Raw genomic sequence first — 18,230 nt, 5'->3', positions numbered from 1 at the left:
GCACCGTACAGGGCCATACTTCGGACGACCGTGGTGTACAGCAGCCTTGCATGTACACCCGGACCTCTCAGGTTAGGGAGGAGCCTCGCAAGGGCTGAGGCCGCGCCCACGAGCCGGGGGGTCAGCGCGCGGAAATGGTCACTGAAACGCCAACCCCCGTCGAGGACAAGACCCAGATATTTTATCCGGGCCTTGACCCCGATCTCGTCGCCGTTGACCCGGAGGGTGGCCCTCGCCGGTACCCTCCACTTCGGCCCTTTGAAGCAGAGGGCCTCGGTTTTACTGAGGGCCACTCGGAGGCCTAGTGCCTCGATCCTCCGGGTCAACAAGGTGACTCCGGCCTCAGCCCTTCGCCTACCTCTCTGCCAAGTGGTGTCCCGGACGGCGACCAGCGTGTCATCCGCATAGCAGATGACCGCCATCCGGGACAGCACCTCTCCGCGGATGGCCCAATCGTATCCGATGTTCCAGAGCAGGGGTCCCAATACAGACCCCTGGGGAACACCGGATGCCATCCGCCTCTCTTGGCGGCCCTCTCTCCCCATGTAGGACACTACCCGTCCCTGCAGGTAGTGCCCTATAACTCTCCGCAGGTAGAGGGGCACTCCATGGTACCGGAGCGCCTCCTCTATTACCGAGAAGGGGAGGGAGCCGAAGGCGTTAGCGATGTCTAATGACACCGCTATGGCTCCCTGCCCCCTCTGGGCCGCTTCCTCGGTGAACCTCTTCAGGGCGGCCAGGGCGACCATAGTGGATCGTCCCGACCGGAACCCGAATTGGTTCACGGAGAGCTGCGGCCCGTCCCTCGCTAGGTGCTGGATGATCCGGGAAGCCAGCACACGTTCCAGTAGCTTCCCGACCTCATCCAGCATCACCAACGGGCGGTATCCTGCCGGAGAGTCCGCGGGGCGGCCGTCTTTCCTAATTAGCACCAGCCGCCCCTCCTTCCACACCTCAGGGAAACGCCCCGCTGCCAAGCAGTCATTGAAAAGGCAGCGTAGGCGATCCCCGAGGTGTTTAAGTGCGGTGGGGAGAATCTTCCCGGGCACGCCGTCCGGTCCCGGGGCTTTCCGGGGTCCTTGGAGCCGGCGAGCCGCCCATACCATTTCCTCCTCTGTTATCAGAGGAGGGTCTAGGGCGGCATCGTCCTCATCTTCGGCACTTGGCGGTGCCATGCGCGGTGGTTCGAATGGGGGGCTGTTAGGAAATAGCCCCTCGACCACCGCGCTGAGGACGGCCGGCTCCATGGCCTCCGTAGGGGGCGCCGCCTTTAGTTTGGCCCGTACCATTCGGTACGGGCGCCCCCACGGGTCCGCGTCCAGGACCGTCAAGAACTCAGCATAGGCGGCGTCCTTGGCGGCCCCGATGGCGGCTGAGAGCGCCTTCTTTGCCGACCGCATCTCGGCTTGAAGGCGCTCTAGCTCACCCGGTTCCCGGTGCCGACGTCTTCGGCACCGGGAGAAAGCGCGGCGGGCAGCGTTGCTGGTGGCACGCAGGGCCGCGAGGTCCTGCGTCCACCAGTACACCCTCTGTCGGGGCGCGGGGCGTCGCGCCCGGGGCATGCCGGCGACGCATATGGCCGTCAGGTCCCGGCGGAACCCGACGGCCCTTTCTTCGACCCCCATGCCTTGATGGGGGTCCGCCGACCATGCGCGGACCACGGCCTCCTCCTCCGCCAGGTCCGTGTCGAGGCGTGAGAGCTGCCACCTCGGAAAGCCTCCCACGCCTCTTCCGCCCGCCGCCCGGGTCTGACGCCCGCGGGGCGCGTTGGAGACCCTGAACCGAATGTATAAATGATCGGACAGGGTCTCCACCTCCTCCAGGACACGCCAACACGTTATGCGTGCGCCGATGGCGGGGGTGGCGAACGTTACGTCCACCACTGAGCCACCCCGCCCGCGCACGCACGTGTAGCCAGTGCCCTGGTTCTCCGGGGCTAGGCCGATTACTGTGGCCCAGTCCCGGAGAAGCACCCCTTTCGCGTCGGTGATGGAGGACCCCCACTCCGCGCACTTAGCGTTGAGGTCCCCCATCACGATGACCTGGGCCGGCGATGCCCTCAGTACCACCGGCTCCAGGCCATCCAGGAACCTCTCAAACTGCGAGAGGTTCCTGTTTGGGGAGAAGTAGACTCCGATGAGAACTACTTCTCCCCAGTTTGCCGCCACGTAGCCGGCACCCCTCTCTCTAAGGGAGAGGCGTTGTTGGCCCGCCGGCGGCGCCACCATGCCGACCAAACCCTCCGTGTCCCCAACCCAGCTGGAATGGGGGGGGATCACGTAGGGTTCGGCCACGACCGCAACGGCAATTCTCCACTCCGCCAGAACCTGCATGAGCAGGTCCTGTGCGCGGGCGGAGTGGTTGGCGTTGGTCTGCAGGAATTCACTATGCTTCCTCGGCCGGCTGGCTGGGCTGCGCTGGGCTAGGGCGCAGCCTGGTCATCCTCCCTTTCACGGTGGGGGGCACACATTTATTGCCCCCCATCACGTGCGTGTGCGGGCGCCCTGTGGTGGCACACAGAGTGCATTTACAGGGCGCCTCGCAGGCGGCCGCCTTGTGACCCGCTTCGCCACAACGGAAGCAGAGTTGACCATTCTCCGCTTCCGTTGGGCATAGGGCGCGAGTGTGGCCCAGCATCATGCATTTGTAGCATCTCAATGGCCGGGCCTGCACCGCGTTGATGGTGACCATGGTCCAGCCAATGGCCACCTTCCCTATTTTGACGGCTGCCTTGGCAGCCGTCGCGGGGCACTTTACAATGGCAGAGCCGCCACCCCAGAAGTTGGACCTGATGAGGCCCACTTTGACCGCGCTGGGGGGGCAGCCCCCAGCCGTCGCCACCTTCTCCGCCACTTCCTCACGGGTCACCGTCTCGTCCAGGCCGGTGACCCTGAGGTCGACCGGTTTGGACGGGCGGGCGACGTCCGCCCAGTCTCCGATAACTTTTACTAGCTCGGAGGCTAGGCGGTCAATCAAGTTAGAGAGTGCCACGCGCGACGGGTCGGGGGACCTGTCGCGCCGATTGTGGCGGATGGCCCTCCTCTCGTGTTCTGAGGAGGGTTTCATCATAGGGTGATTGGAGGGGTCTAAGATATGACCCCTCCCTACACGAGTCGAGCCCCTACCAAGGGGCTCCCCCCTAGTCGGGCCGTGGATAAACTAACGTAGATGCCACGGTCCGGTTGGGCGTAGGAGAACACCGCGGGGTTTAGTGGGTAGTCCGGTCTTGTTCCCAGGCCGGGAGTCCCCCACGAAACCGTCCCTGCTGCCCCCGCAGCACGGACGGCGAAGTCCATAAACGCATTCCCCGCGTTAACAAAAAGAGAACGAGATTACGGCGCCGTGGTAGTTGCAATATATTTACTATAGCGGCGTCTCCGCCGCACACCCGACACCCGGCGCCGTCGTCCCGGCTGCCGATATTTAGTGTAGATCGGCGCTACCGCTTGAACTGCGCCGAGATTATGACGGCCAGATGTGCCGGCAATACAAATTTGTTTTCTACGTCCCCTCGCCTTCGCCATCGCGTCATTTTGATCTCGGACAGAAAATCTCCCAAATTTAGCACATAGTTTGCTAAATTGGCAACACTATCGGCTCGCCTGATCTACGAATTAGTTTAACTGCGAAGTTTGAATTTCAAGCATACAGAGCGAGCCAGCGAGCCGGTGTGTCGCCTTTAAGTTCGCGGACTTTTGTATGCTCCATTGGCGGATTCGCTTATCTTGTCCTCCTGCAGTTGTGCTGTGCTGTGGGACTGCGGTTTTCAATAAAACACGTTTATACTTTGCAATTACATATTTCTTTACATCTTTGGGATTGTTGTGATATTATATACATTACTAAAATCACATCATTGTTCTTCTTTTTTTTTTTTTTTTTTTAGTACAAATAAAGAAACATTAATTTTTCGTAGCATTATTAACTAATTCATTTTTTTTTTACCTCATTAGTCATCTTTTAATTCACTCTTCCTTGTGGTGACAATTTAGTTTAGTTGTTTAATGGACGTTCTTTTAAGTATTGTTGTTATTAAGACCGTTTACATAGCGAGCATCGCAGCTTCTCGGCTTCACCTGTTTCACCTGCCTCACATATTCATAATATGATCCATTCTCATCGCGACCCATTTCTGTCTTCAATGCTGTTCTTTCACATTTAGGAATAGGCGTAGAGTACATCAGGTTGGCGCCAGTCTCTCTGAACGGCTCGGTATAGACAGCGGGCGGCGCGGGGTGACCGCGCACATCGTCTCGGGGCGACGCGTACACGGCCGCCTCCGACTCTCCCGTGTCCAGCTCAAACTGCATTTTAAAACTTTGAATAAATAAAATTATACTAGAGACTTGGCATTTCTGATAGATTTTGTTTTTGATGGCTCAATACCAAAAAAAAAAAAAAAGCCTCCAATTCAATAATATTGAAATTCTTTAAATGTATAGTTACCGTGAGAAATATTTATATTTTAGAAATACCTCTAAGAGTCGCTTGTCCGAGCTCCGCTTACAGAAATATGTGGCGAGAAGGAATGCGACGGCGAGCACGAGCAGCGCCGCGGCGCCGCCCGCGTACAACACCGCGCGCTGAGCCAGCGCCGCCGCCACGCTGCTGGCCACGCCCTTGTCCTCTGACACAACAAAATACTACCTTAAAAAAAAAAAAAAAAAGTGTTCTTCAGATCGCAAGCTTTCATTTGTAAGAGTCAGCCATGTTACCGGTGTCGGGCTCTTTCGGAGCCAACGTTGTTGTGGTCTGCGTGTCTTTGACGAATGTCACAGAGGCGGTGAGGTTTGTGGTGCCGTCGCCGGCGGGCACCTCGCGCGCTTCGCACTGCACCCGCGGCTCGCGCCCTCCGAGCACCACCATCAATTCGTCTGACGCAGTGGACGCTGTCGAGACACGCGTCTTTACCCCGTCTGAAATGCAACAGGCGTAGTCAAGCCGTTATTATGTTGTTTAAACTTTATGTAATTCTTTACATTTTCTAGCTTGATACACTTTATATGGCTACTGCTGATACTGCTATTATACAAGGCTCACATTGTACATTTAATGTTACATTTTCTTAAGCCCAATAACCTGAAAGCTTGTATGTATGTATCTAAAAAAAAATAACTAGATTTTGTGGAAAATGTAAGCCTCTGCTTTATAAAGTACTAGCGGGTGCAAGCGACTTCGTCCGCACGAAAGAGAAAAAAAAATCTAATAAAAAATATAGCCTCGGTCACCCGTAGGATAGTGTAGCCCAACAGTAAAGAATTATCAAATCGGTTTAGTAGTTTCGGAGCTTATGCAATGCAAACACAATACTATAGATTTATCAATAAACAACAAACATCACCTAACATCCAAAACATTTCAAACATGGTCTGGTTGTTGGAGAGCTGGCACTTCAGCACGACGCTCAGCTCCTCCCTGTAGTGGTATTTTTTATTTGTATACGATCGTCCGTTCGGGTCTGTTATTTTCAGTTCTAAAATTGGACATACATATATATTTTTTTTGTCAATTTGTTTGCAACTATTTATCAATCAGTCCAAAGATTTATTTGAAACATTCTTACCCAGCCGTCGTGCGTTTGTCCCGTCTGTAAAACAAATATTTAATATATTTTAACTCCATGGACAAGGTTTTTGCTTTCATGCATTATTTCCTTATAGTAGATAGTATGTTATGTGCCAAAGAATATTTGCACGACAGGTTTCCGTTAGCGGCGCGGGCGCAGGCGCACTGTCCTAAATATTTCTTACAAATGTTTCCACTAAGCTGTAAATTTGTACGCACTAGGATATTATGGTTCACGACAGTAGCCGCAGTCGAACTCACCCTTTTGTAATAAGCTTCCTAATTCAATGTGAAAGGGAAATGCATATTATCGGGGAGAAGATGTATGTACATAAAGGGAAATATCATTCTCTGAACAACCTCTTGTTTGTAATAAAGAACAAAAAAAAATTGAAAGCAGCAAAGAACTTACATAAATTATTCAACAAATACAACAGGAAAACTATAATTAAATTATGATACATTGCGGCGCACTACCAGCTTGAGCGCTTGTTGGGAACCGAGTGATGTGTGTGTGATGTTCACCCCGCACGCCCCCCGCACCGCACTCACACCGCCATGAAGACAAGCGCATGCTATGGAGGAGCATCCGCGCGGCGTACCCGCTGAAATAGCGACGTGACTGTTGCCAGCCGATATTCAAGGGGTAGGATTTATTTCTTAGTTTGATATTCAAGAGGGAATGCTTACCATTTTTTAAATGAAAAACTGACAAGTAGTATTAGTAGGTATTGTAGACATTGTATTTTAGCATCGTTTATAAATCTTATCTTACGGATCTCGATGACATTTGGCATATGTACATATAGAACATAGTCTGGCGTAATTCCATGCGGACAGTGTCGCGGGCGACAGCTTATCATAATAAAACCCATCTGGATGTAGGCCTATGAAACTCAAGGGAAATACGTGTCGATAACGCCGCACTCTTCCACGCAGGTAAAAACTGAGAGAAAACTCTTGCGATATAAACTATAAATATGGACAAAATGTAATAAAGTGCGTTTGACCGACTACCATAGGAAAACTAATTTATAAATGTAATGTTCCTTCTTGTTCATTGTATACAGCGCAGTGCAGCGCAGCGCAGCGCAGCGCAGTGCAGCTGATGATTCTACATTAGAACATTATAACACAAAATGAACACGAAAAGTGACTATTATAATAACAAAAACATAACTATATATCTGCTATCTCTATAGGCTCACGATGGTTTGAGGACTTCGATTTAAATAAAAAAAATGATCTTATCTCTTTGAGCAATGGAGATCGCGCGGACAGGTCCGCTCTATATGTATAAACTAAATATCTCGTAAAATGTTCTTCATGTGGCTCTTTTCTATCAACTTTCGTTTCCTAGCACAAGTTCTGCGTAATACACAAACTCTCGTTGTTGATAAAACGAGCCTTACAATTTTCAAGAAACAGGTAATGCATTAATATTTTAGATAAATTATATTATTCCCGGTACAATCATTGTTAATAAATTACTTTTTACTTATTTTATTCACACTCCTAAAGCTTTAACAGTGAATTTCTAAATAAAAAACAATCCGCTTAGGGCACAGCCATACCGTAGGGATGCGGCCGTATGCCGTAGATTTTGCAATTTGTTGGCTGGAAAGCTGTAGAAGTGGCTAATTGTCGGTAACACTGATACTACATCAAGGTTGTTGTTGTGAGGAGCTAAGAAAATCTTGGCATTAAAAAAAAAACTCCTATAAATTCATTCATTCGTACATGCCCTCACTAATCATTCTGACACTTGACTTGGTAGCGAAAGCGCGCCATTCGCGCCGAAGGGTTCCAACTAATAATGTCCAAAAGTAGCAAGAAACACTGACCACTACACATGGACAGGCTTTGAATCGTGGTATTTTGTGTTAATTTGATTTCACCATTTTGGCAGTGATGCTTACGAATGGTAGTTGTGGTGAGAATTCGAGTCAATAATAGAAATACATTTTTGGGGCAAAAACATGGATAAAAATGGCAGTGTTCCACCTTAAAAGTTTTAGTCGTCGTTTGAATGTTTTATACACACGACGAGATGAAAGAATAAACTAAGAAAAAGCTGCCATTTCCAAGCAAACCCTTAGTCCATACCCATTCTATACAGATCAGTGAGGCTCTTGTGAGACTTTTTTGACGTTGACTAAGGGGTGCTGCGCTGCGCCAGGGTAATTTAATTTGACTTTTCCACCGGATCGAATAACTTTTTCGATCTTTAATAAAAGAAGGTCTTTAATAAAAGTTCAATTCGACTGTAACTGACACTTTCTAAATTGCAGATAATCGCAGTTATTTAAAGCACGTTATTTAGAGCACACAAGCAAGCAAGACTATGACCTAATTACCCTTAAACTTAGGGTAGGCTCCGAGCCCCTCGGTGGGGACATATAGCGAGCTGATGATGGTGATGAAGCAAGCAAGTGTGGGACGTTCTGTCGTCGGCGACATTTCATTGGATTGGCACAGGATTGGTTGGGCGAAACCCCTTTATATATAAAAAAAAATAGGGATTACTGTTCGTTTTTGTTTGACAAGAGGGAATGCGCGTTTGGTAAGTTCTGTCATTTAAAAGTAAAAGCACATTATTCTTTGGGATTTTCTGTCGGACTCTTCAAGTTTGTCGCGTTACAAGATCGAATAGTTTTCCTAAATAAACTAGATATGAATCCAATATAAATTCTATGCACTTGGATTTAAATCAAGGTTTCCGTACAAAGTTTAGTTGTGCGCTTCGGTCGCCATTTTCCGTAATGGCCAAGTAATGGCCGCCAGAAACACGACATCTATCTCGAGTTACCTTACCTTGCTCAGTGCCAACATGTGTTGCCAATGTTAGGGCAATTACCGTGTTCGATGGCTTTCAGGAAAACAAATTACAACTAGGAGCGTAACAAATAAAAATTTTCGACCCCCGATTATATCAACGTCTATGGTAAACGTACGTCAGAATATATAATTCCAACATTAAAAAATAATTTACCTACTCATATAAAAAATAATATAAACAACAAAAACATAAAAAATATACTTAAAAATCATTACCTAAAATCCTTAGTCTAATAAATTTATAACGCGTTTGTGCACCCTGTATATGACGGTATGAGCGAGCTCACTAATTTGCTGTAAATAAAAAAAATGTAACTTACCTACCGTTTCATAGCGTAGTACCAAAGTGTCTGGACAATCCCGCAATGGGTTTATAGACACTTTTATTGTAAATTTGTATTTTATTCTTTGTTTATATCAATAAATAAATTTAAAAAAAAAATAGCAAAATCTACAGACTACGGCCGCAACCCTATGACCATAACATGTTTTAGGGCTTTTCAAAATCTATATTAATAAATGTTTCATGTAAGTGTTTTAAAATAAGAAATAAGGAAAAAAGCCATTGTTTAACAATAATTTGTACCAGGAAAATGAAATTTAAACTATGATATTGATGCTTAAAAAGATTGTAATTTTTTTTTGTTAAATAATAAGGAACAATTTGCTTACATTAAGCACTAGGCTTACTATTTGTTTCAATAATGGTAAAAACGATAGAACATTTGGCGAATAATGGAAAATGTTTCCTTTTTTTATTTGTGCTAGGGCTCACCGTTGATCAAAATTTTCATTGGCAACACTGGTGCCAACCAACATCATCCGTGACTGACTCGCCGACGGAACATTGGAACGCGTGCGGTTTCACAATCTTTTTGTTGTTTGTATCTTTGTTAATAGAAAAATGCTAGCAAAATTGATTAAGATGGACATTATTTCCGCTGTGATGCACTACAACAAATGCAGTTTATAAAACAAAACACATCACCGTGTATTGCAAGATTGGAAAAATAATGAATTTGACACCGCCGCAGCCTTTCTCTACGAATTGTCGTAAACCTTGTGGGATCGATTTTTAGGTGTTTATTAATGAAATTAGTAAAGTGTATGTGAGTGATATAATTGTACCGGATAATTCCTTTCTTCGTGTTCTGTGTAGTGGCTGCAATAGCAATCGACAGAGATAATAAAAAATGCATAATCTCCATGCTTTTGTAAATGTTCCGTTCGATAATGCTAGTATTATGTTCTAATATTAATTGGAGTTAATCATTTGTATATTCTGCCAAACGTTAAAGTGATAAATGTTCGAAAAACAGTGGTGTGATGAGTGAAAATTTTATGAAAAAGTTTGGATACCACTGAAGTACTGTATCATATAAGGTTAGTGAACATTTTATTAATTTAATTAAAAAGGAACAGGAGTGTATTATTTGTCACTCAAATGAATACATGCATTATATTAAGCATCAATAATATAAAACAATAAAATGTGGAAATGTAAATATTTGAGAAAAAAAAGGAATAATTCATAGCAATGAAAAAAAATATTGTAAAACACGTCACTGACGGGGGCAATGTGTGATTTGTGCAACTGCAATGTGCAATAGAATGGATGATTAATATATAAGGTGTCACTTTTTAAATTCATTTCTTTGTGGTAAAATGTAAGGGTTAGGAAATAGTGATATGAGACTAGTATAAGTTACAATAAAACAGGCAACATCAAAAGGAACAATTAAAAAAAATTACATACTTAGTACTTTATTTTTAAAATGTATAAAAATTTGAAGTACACTATTTCCAATTAAAACATTAACAACAAACAACAATGCTGTACTTATCGGCTGAGACCAACACTGGCACCCACTTTTGCAAATTTCTTTCTCCAGAAGTGGGTGCTACTGTTAAATGATTATTCTTTTTGGGTAGATCAAACACTTTAGGGAGTTTGGGAGCCTTAACATCTATTGTTTTATATGAAAATTATGAGATTCTTGGCCTTAACTTTTTAATTGGATTTTTTGTCAGTTGTAGGGCTAAGTTTTTCGCAACTCCATTTGCAGTGTATATTGTAAATGATAAACAAATGAAAGAAAGCTTCAAGACAGACATAAAATGTATTATTTTTCATACTTCAGACATGAGTAACATTTGGTCATTCATAAAAAAAGTTGGTGTAACAAAAACAAATACAGCTTCTTAAAGTTGGAGAAACAAAATTGAATTTTAAATGTCCAATCATTTATTTAATTTTTTCTTATGTTAGTTAATCTTAAAGGCATGTTTACAAAATTTTACCATTATAAACAGAATATTTTACACACATTGACAAATTTGATGATTGACTAAAAAATGTTGTTTTTAAATAGTATTATATACCATATTAATTAAATAATTTTACCAAACTACAGACTCTTGTTTGAGATTGTAAGGGGGACGAGGACATTGTGTCTCACATCAAACATACATACATACATACATATTGCATCATCATGCTTGGCACTGCTTGAATACAGAATTTTGTAAAGTAAATAAAATATAGATAGTCTAAAAATGATGTTATTGAAACATAAATAAATTAAGTTGATGATGATTTCTTTAAAAAAAATAATGTGTTCATTTTTTAAACACTCTATTTTGTTTCTCCTTAAATACCAAAATTTCCTCAAATTTTTTTTTTCTTTCTTGACTAGTTAAGATATAATTTAAATTGTTCAGTTGGCAGCCCTATTGTGTTTGTTTGGTGGGATGAAGCATATTAAAAGTATGAATGAAGACTATGAGCGTTGCTCACATGGACTCACATGGGAACTCGCGACATGGAGCATCGGTGGCTCAGGGTTTAAGCACTTGACTTGCAATCTGCAGGTCCTGGGTTCGAATCCCGCCATGTACCAATGTGTTTTTCGATTTCCTATTTACATATGTACATTTATCCGACGTTCTTACTGTGAAGGAAAGCATCGTGATGCAACCTGCACATATCTCAGAAGAAATTCAAAGATATGTGTGAAGTCAACCAACCCGCACTGGGCCAGCGTGGTTGACTATGGCATGTGTAGGCTCCGAGCCCCTCGGTGGGGACGTATAGTGAGCTGATGATGAGAATAAAGACAAGTTTAATATAACTAAATGATTGATAGTGCTGGTTGACTTTTCCAATAACAAGAACTCAATGGTGATGTGATATAGCATATTGATGAACAAAAATAACCCAACAGCTAACAGTACCCAATGTAAATATATAAATAGTTGTATGTTGTACATATGGATAATTATATTATATTAGAAAGCAACTAGTTGATCCAGTCCAGTTACTTTTGTAAAACCAACTATTTATTGCTATTATAATTTTTCAATTAAACTTTTTGTTGAAGAAATTTAACATATATGTTCACTGAGGTGCAACCCCTATTATAACATGTTCAAATCTTACTTTAACCTGTACCTCATTAATGTAATATGTTTCTTGTATAACGACAAAACGCTTCCAAAACTTTAAATTGTCTTGTGATAATTGTGTGTTTATATTTGTACAGGCACGGGAGCCACACCGCGAATGAGTTGGCGGCGCACCACACCACCACGACTGGCAAGGACTTTGAGTGTACACAAAGTGACCTTTAGAAATCCAATATTATGTGATATAGTGGGGGCGGGTGCGTAGTGAGCACGGGGCGGGCGGCATCATGTCTGCGGCGCTGCTGCTGCTGCTGCTGCTGCTGGCGCTGGCCGTGTGCTCCTCGTATGGTAAGCCAGTCACACCGCAGCGCAACCTTGCGGGAACAGCTGCAGCCCGCTATCGTTGCATATGATTATTAGAATAATTCCTAATTTTAAACTCAGTTACTGGTAAGATTTGTTAAATGATTTAACTACCTTGTCGCGAGTTAGTAGTTATGAAAGATTTCGACACGACTATTCGTTTAAACTGTGCTCTTATATGTATACAATACGATTCATTATAAATTTAAAACGGTGCAGGCGACAGTCGCGTCCCTAACGGCCGAAACGTGCCTCTTCGCTACATTTCAAATATAGATCGCTTAAACGGCGGGCGTTTTTCACAAATCCTCGCCTTATCCAGCGGCTCCGGTGCGTCCGCCATCTGTCAGCCGACCTGACACCTGACGTTTGGAGCTTTATATAAATAAACCCATTCACTGAAATGTCCAGCTACTTGTACTTATTTTATGCATTCCGCTGCTGCACTTTCGTTATATTTCCTCCTCCATATTCCTTTATATAGTTAGGAAGTCTATAAATTGCACTATTTTACAACCGGAATATGTATACTTGTTTTTACAAATAGCCATAAATCATGACTCTAGGAATAAGGTCAAAAATCCATGCAGAGTATGCTCATACTAGTGTACCGGCGCTAGAGGGCGAGGGTTCATAGGAGTTACGATGCCCGGGAAATCCTTTTCTGCTCCGTATCTGCTCCGCGACTGAAAGAAATTTGAACATAAATAACTGCAGTTATGGAGTGAGGCTTAAACCGTGATTAATGGAGGCGTCGCTGCCGCGCACCTAGTGGATCGCAGCTGCGGCGCTCGGTGCCGGTGCGGAGTGCTATTTGGCTGTCGCCTCGACACGTGTTTGTTTGCTATGAATCCTTCTGCACGAGGAGATAATAACATGTCGCAACGTAGTCCTCGAGGGTCGATGATGGAAACCATCAGATGTAGAATGATATCACGGTAGCGCACGGAACACGAGTCCGCCTTCGTGCATCGCGCGCACCACGGCAATCTGCCTGACAGATATAAGGGATTGCCCCACTTGTTTAGCGTCGCTGTGATGCCACCGCGACCACGCCGCGGCGGTGAGGCGGGTGCTGGCCGGGGAGAGAGGCCGCATTCTTCGTGTAAAAGGATCAAGTCGCGCTTCACCTTTGTCACCAATCCCTCACAGCTCACTGCCCGCTGTATCTAATAACATTCGCGATAATTAAATTGTCTCTCCTAAATTCCTTTGGAGATATAAATCAACACTACTATAAAGCTTCAGCAATGTTGCAGCGCGGGCGGACCGACCAGCTACGAGTACGCTAGCGATCGCCCGCGACTTCCTCCGTGCACAACAAAATTTAAAATCACGGTTTACAAATATATACAAAGCACGGTATAAAATATATTATAAATACTAAATTTAACACATATTAGAACTGTAAAATACACGAGGTTTGTTTCATGTTCGATGATTAGACTTTTATGTTTATATTGTGTGATCAGTGCGCAACATATATGTATATACACGTATACTCGTTATCACACTTTATACAGGGTTATTATAACAAGCAAAGTTCTATCTCGAAGTAACACAATATTCAAGGATGGTGGCCTGCTGTGCCACTGCTGTACCATTCCTGTACCTACAGGTGTGTTGTAATGTAAACCTCACAAACTACTGCCCTACCAAGATTCCAAGTTCAAACATTCCTATTTATATGTGAACAGGGCATCACAAAAATGTACACGAATTAAACATTTTGACGACGATTTAAAATAGTTTGATAGATAACATATATTAATGGTTTCTTCCTATAAAGATACTGAGATCATCTTACAAATACTTTCAGTGTAAAAAATATTATCAACAAAGAATAGAAAGATAGTTCGAGATTCATTGATAGTCAGGGGGCGGAAGGGGGGCGGCAAGGATTTGTTTAAGTGCTTTTGTTGTGAAACTGTGGGTAGCATGCGTAATTTATAGTTTTTATGCATTTTGTTGTGTGCAGCAGCTCCTTTGTTTGCAATAATGCGACAAATAATTAGTTTCGCTTCGAGTGTCGGAGGTCGGGTGTCGGGTTTGTGTACAGGTACGCCGGTAGTTTCGTATTGTCGATACGTCCGTCACCTTCTTATTACTAATTCATCAGTTATAGAATGATTACTGAAAGCGGTGTAGTAACGCCACCAGTACTAGTTTTTATATTCTTGGTTAGACCATACTATATTTTTAATTCTGCGCTGACCTTGTGACTTGTGACCACCCCTATTATCCCCCTTCCTGTGTACGTAACCTTTTGGGACACCCTGTATATAATTTTAGAAGGATTCATGAAACTGTCCAGTAAAATGGAGTAGGTTTGGTGACGACATGTAGTCCGCCCGGAGTGCTGATGCCCCTGCGCGGTCTATACGCGTTTGCCATACACGAATCCTAGTTTGAAGTTGCCGTTAAAAACAATGCAGCCAGCGTCTGAACGCCGACAAGTAGACTCGTTAAGGAGATGCGGTGGGATGGCAGAGGTGCGTCCGATTACTGATTATCCGATTACCTATAGGTGCGCGCAGGAATTTGCAATAGCCAATTAGGTGCGTGCCGGTGCTCTCGTGCGCACGCACAACATTCAACTCACTCGCGTTGTTGACTTTTGAAATTATCGTATAGTAATTGGCTTTCTGGGGAAAAAATTTACAGGAAAATTGTAAGCGTGTCCAGATAACAAAATATTCATCTGCCTAGCACCATTAGCCAGATGCCCGCGCCCCGTCACATCATAGATAATTGTACGGCTCGTAGCGGTTGGCGGGCACGCTGGTTGCAGCCGACGTCGCGGCACCGCGCCCACATCATGTATAGAACAAATAGCTTGACGCATAAGATAGGACAATTCTATACGAATTTAGTATTAGCGCGGCGCCTTGTCGTTCCACTCTCCCTCTCCCCTCCCATCCCTGTACCTCAATATTTATCGCGTTCAATACATTATAAAGAGTGATGGCTGCATTACAGTCCCTGTGCCGCCGCTTCTTATTTATTCCTCGCTACAAATAACAGGGGCTTCTACACAAAGCGCTCACCTGCGCCCGGCCCGGCCCATCCCGGCCCGGCCCAGCTAGCGCCGCCGCGGACTGTCTATGCATTATAATCGGTATATAACAAATGTTATGTGGTAACTTAGTGTAGTGAGTTTGTTTAAGGAATAATTCGTAAGCGAGCAGAAGCGCGGCGGGGGCGTCGCGTTGTGTTTACAGCTTTAGTACCATATTTGACACGCCGCTCATACACCGCTCACACACCGCTCATACACCGCTCACTCACTATTCATTAAATAGTTCCAAATGTAATAGATAATAGTGATAATATATTTGAGACCATTTTAAACGGAATATACTGAGAATAGAGAGAGTGGAACAAGACAAGACAACAGCCGTCATTGCGGGGACGCCAGCTCTCTTGTTGCCGCCAGAATTATTTAATTTCCTCTGCGTTAAACCGCCTTTTATGTTTTGTTTCGATCAAATGTGAAAATATGTGCGCAAGTTTTGTTGTCTTAATTCAGTTTGTTTTAAAAATTACTTTGACGCTCGCCAGTCACCAGTCACCAGTCGCCAGTCACCAGTCGCGTTTTTTATATTACCGCTGCCAAACGTTTTTGATATTGTCGTGTACGTCCTCGTTGGTCGCGACCATTTGTTGGTCGAACTTTTACCATGGTCAATTTTATATGAAATCAGTTTTGTTTTTTTTTAATTTTTACAATTACATGTGACAGGTAATAAATGATACAAATAAATATTGAGTATGTTTAAGTTTGCTTCCGAAGGCATAAATTACTTACGATGATGAGTTTTGATCAATCCTTGTGATTGATTGATGAAATAAAGAAAAAAACATCTTTAACTTTTAGGTTCTATTTATATATTTGTTAGCTGTATTGTTAGTGAATTGAAGAATTAACAACGCGCAGGCGGCGGGTGCACGTTCCCGGCGGGCTGGGCGGGCAGCTGGTTTCAGTCGGGCAGCCCGGCCCTCATCGCCATCAACTCCACGCACATACACTCCAAAGGCGAGTGCTACGAGTCCGAGTCCTACGACAAGTTCCTGCTCTACGACAGGTGCGTGCCCTTCCGCCCTCGCCCCGCGCCCCGCGCCCCTCGCCCCTCGCCCCTCGTACCTCGCCAACGCTTGACACGTTAATGTTGTGTTGCAGGCGGGAGGACTGCTACAGGTGCATGGTGATATTGGAAAAGCACAAATATGTCCTACAATACAAAGAAAGTAAGTGACGCCGTCTTTTCACTGGCACAATTTGTGAGCAATTTCTATCTGTGTTTGCATACAGGTAACACTCCGAGGGTTATAGGGGATTGTCAGGTTAACATATTCAATTTCCTATTCGAATGTAAATTTTGTTGCTAGATTTGATATGTAATTTAGTTTTTATTCAGCAAGCTGTATTGAGTAATGGGATATCGCATCGTGTGCGCAGCGTTCTGCTCGGAGAAGGACTCGATGTCGTCGATCTGCGAGTCGATCAGCGGGGACGCGCCGCTGTACTCGATGTTCCGCAAGGAGCCGCGGCCCGAACCGCAGCCCTGCCCCTTCCACCCCGCGCCCTTCACCTTCACCTACAGCCGCGGCTCCGGCGACTGCGCCAACCCGCCCTCGCGCGCAGAGGCCTGCACCGACGACTCCCGGCTGCTGCTGCGCTACATGGCCTGCCCCGACGTGCCCGGCACCGAGAGCAACGGTGCGTACCGCTCGCCCTCGCCCCCGTCCCACTCCTCACTCTCCAACTAACGTGATGTTGTCGGTGCACGCGCGGCATGAGCAGTGGAGGAGCTGGTGTGCCTGGCGACGTGGAAGGAGGGCTCGACGCGCTACCTGGTGGGGCAGATCTCACAGGTGCAGCGGAGGAACTCCATCGCCTCAGATGAGGACACTTTCAGGTGAGCCACCTTGAGAACAATACATATATTCGATGGAATGGTAATCTGGAGGCACAGCAGTGCCCCCGCCGAGTCGATCGGAAAAATAAAATTTAGACAGACTAATCTAATCGAGGCCGACTCGACGACGACCAAAGGCCGGGAGTACGATTTCATCCACTTGTATTTTCCGACGTTGATACCTACTTATTTGTGCTGAAGTATTACAAGCATTCTCAGAAGCAATATAGTTTTGTGTCGGTCTGTGTACTGGTGCTGAGAAGTATGTGACGTGATAGTGCACACGGTGAGGTTGTGTCGCAGGTGCTTCGTGTACAAGGGCCAGCACGGCGAGCGCAGCATGACATACAACATCGCGCAGTCCGGCGACGCCACTTGCAACGGCCTCTCCTCGCCCACTGACGGCAGCCGTATCATGAAGCTCACCAACAGTGCGTCCTCTCTCTCTCCCTCACTCTCTCATTCTCACACACACACTATCTTGCACATACATTAATTTCATGAAACAATGTTGTATGCGGTATACACCGTACTTTTGTACTTACCATGTAAATACCTAAATATGATGCGGCGGCAGGCGACGACGAGCACAACCGCTGCCACTTCCCCGCCTGGATCGTGGAGCACCACAAGTGGTTCAGCCTCGACCACGCGCACCAGTACCACTTCACCACCAAGAACGCCACGCTCAAGGTATGCCCCGCGCCCAGCGCCCAGCGCCCCGCCACCTCGCACCAACACCCGACACCAACTCGTATACAATATTACGTGACGCGCAGATAATGTCGGAGATCGGCGCGGCGGAGGAGCGGCGGCTGGTCTGCCACTCCATCCTGGAGCAGCGCGACAACCGCTACATCAAGCTGGTGGCGCACGTGACGCGCGGCTGCGAGTCCGGCCACGTCTGTCTGCAGTTCCACCGGCGCGACGGCGGCGTGCTCGAGCTGCAGCAGGGCGCCGCGCTCTGGGACGCGCCGCAGGACGCCTGCGCCGGCGCCCGCGCCGCAGACCCCGCCCTGCCCTACCTCACGCTCGTCACCGCGGCGCCGGCGCCCGCGCGCTGCCCGCTGCTCGGCCGCTACACCGTGCTCGGCGCCCTGCCCGACACGCGTCGCCGCCGGCAGCACGCCCGCCCCGGTA

General features: G+C 46.2%; 2 protein-coding genes across 2 annotated transcripts in view; one reads left to right on the top strand and one right to left on the bottom strand.

Annotated features, from left to right (window-relative positions):
• Positions 1 to 3,926: 3,926 nt before the first annotated feature.
• On the bottom strand, positions 3,927 to 6,055 carry LOC106124200 (uncharacterized). Its single transcript, XM_013320670.1, has 6 exons — positions 5,978 to 6,055; positions 5,564 to 5,587; positions 5,342 to 5,473; positions 4,716 to 4,916; positions 4,476 to 4,627; positions 3,927 to 4,304 (listed from the first exon to the last, which is right to left on the bottom strand). Exons 1-6 carry the CDS (start codon positions 6,027 to 6,029, stop codon positions 4,017 to 4,019), a joined length of 849 nt encoding a protein of 282 aa, XP_013176124.1. The 5' UTR covers positions 6,030 to 6,055; the 3' UTR covers positions 3,927 to 4,016.
• A 3,157-nt stretch (positions 6,056 to 9,212) lies between these two features.
• LOC106123865 (uncharacterized) overlaps positions 9,213 to 18,230 on the top strand; it is a 9,069-nt gene continuing 51 nt past the window's right edge. Inside the window, exons 1-9 of the mRNA XM_013320275.1 lie at positions 9,213 to 9,786; positions 11,946 to 12,156; positions 16,109 to 16,256; positions 16,352 to 16,419; positions 16,631 to 16,891; positions 16,976 to 17,090; positions 17,394 to 17,521; positions 17,668 to 17,783; positions 17,870 to 18,227. Coding sequence (XP_013175729.1) covers positions 12,096 to 12,156; positions 16,109 to 16,256; positions 16,352 to 16,419; positions 16,631 to 16,891; positions 16,976 to 17,090; positions 17,394 to 17,521; positions 17,668 to 17,783; positions 17,870 to 18,227 — 1,255 coding nt within the window. The 5' untranslated portion in view covers positions 9,213 to 9,786; positions 11,946 to 12,095. The remainder of the gene's footprint in view (positions 9,787 to 11,945; positions 12,157 to 16,108; positions 16,257 to 16,351; positions 16,420 to 16,630; positions 16,892 to 16,975; positions 17,091 to 17,393; positions 17,522 to 17,667; positions 17,784 to 17,869; positions 18,228 to 18,230) is intronic.

This window comes from Papilio xuthus, unplaced genomic scaffold, assembly GCF_000836235.2.
Source record: "Papilio xuthus unplaced genomic scaffold, Pxut_1.1 DF825946.1, whole genome shotgun sequence".
NCBI lineage: Eukaryota > Metazoa > Arthropoda > Insecta > Lepidoptera > Papilionidae > Papilio > Papilio xuthus.
The sequence above is the reverse complement of the archived record's forward strand: the minus strand, read 5'-3'. Positions and strand labels throughout refer to the sequence as shown.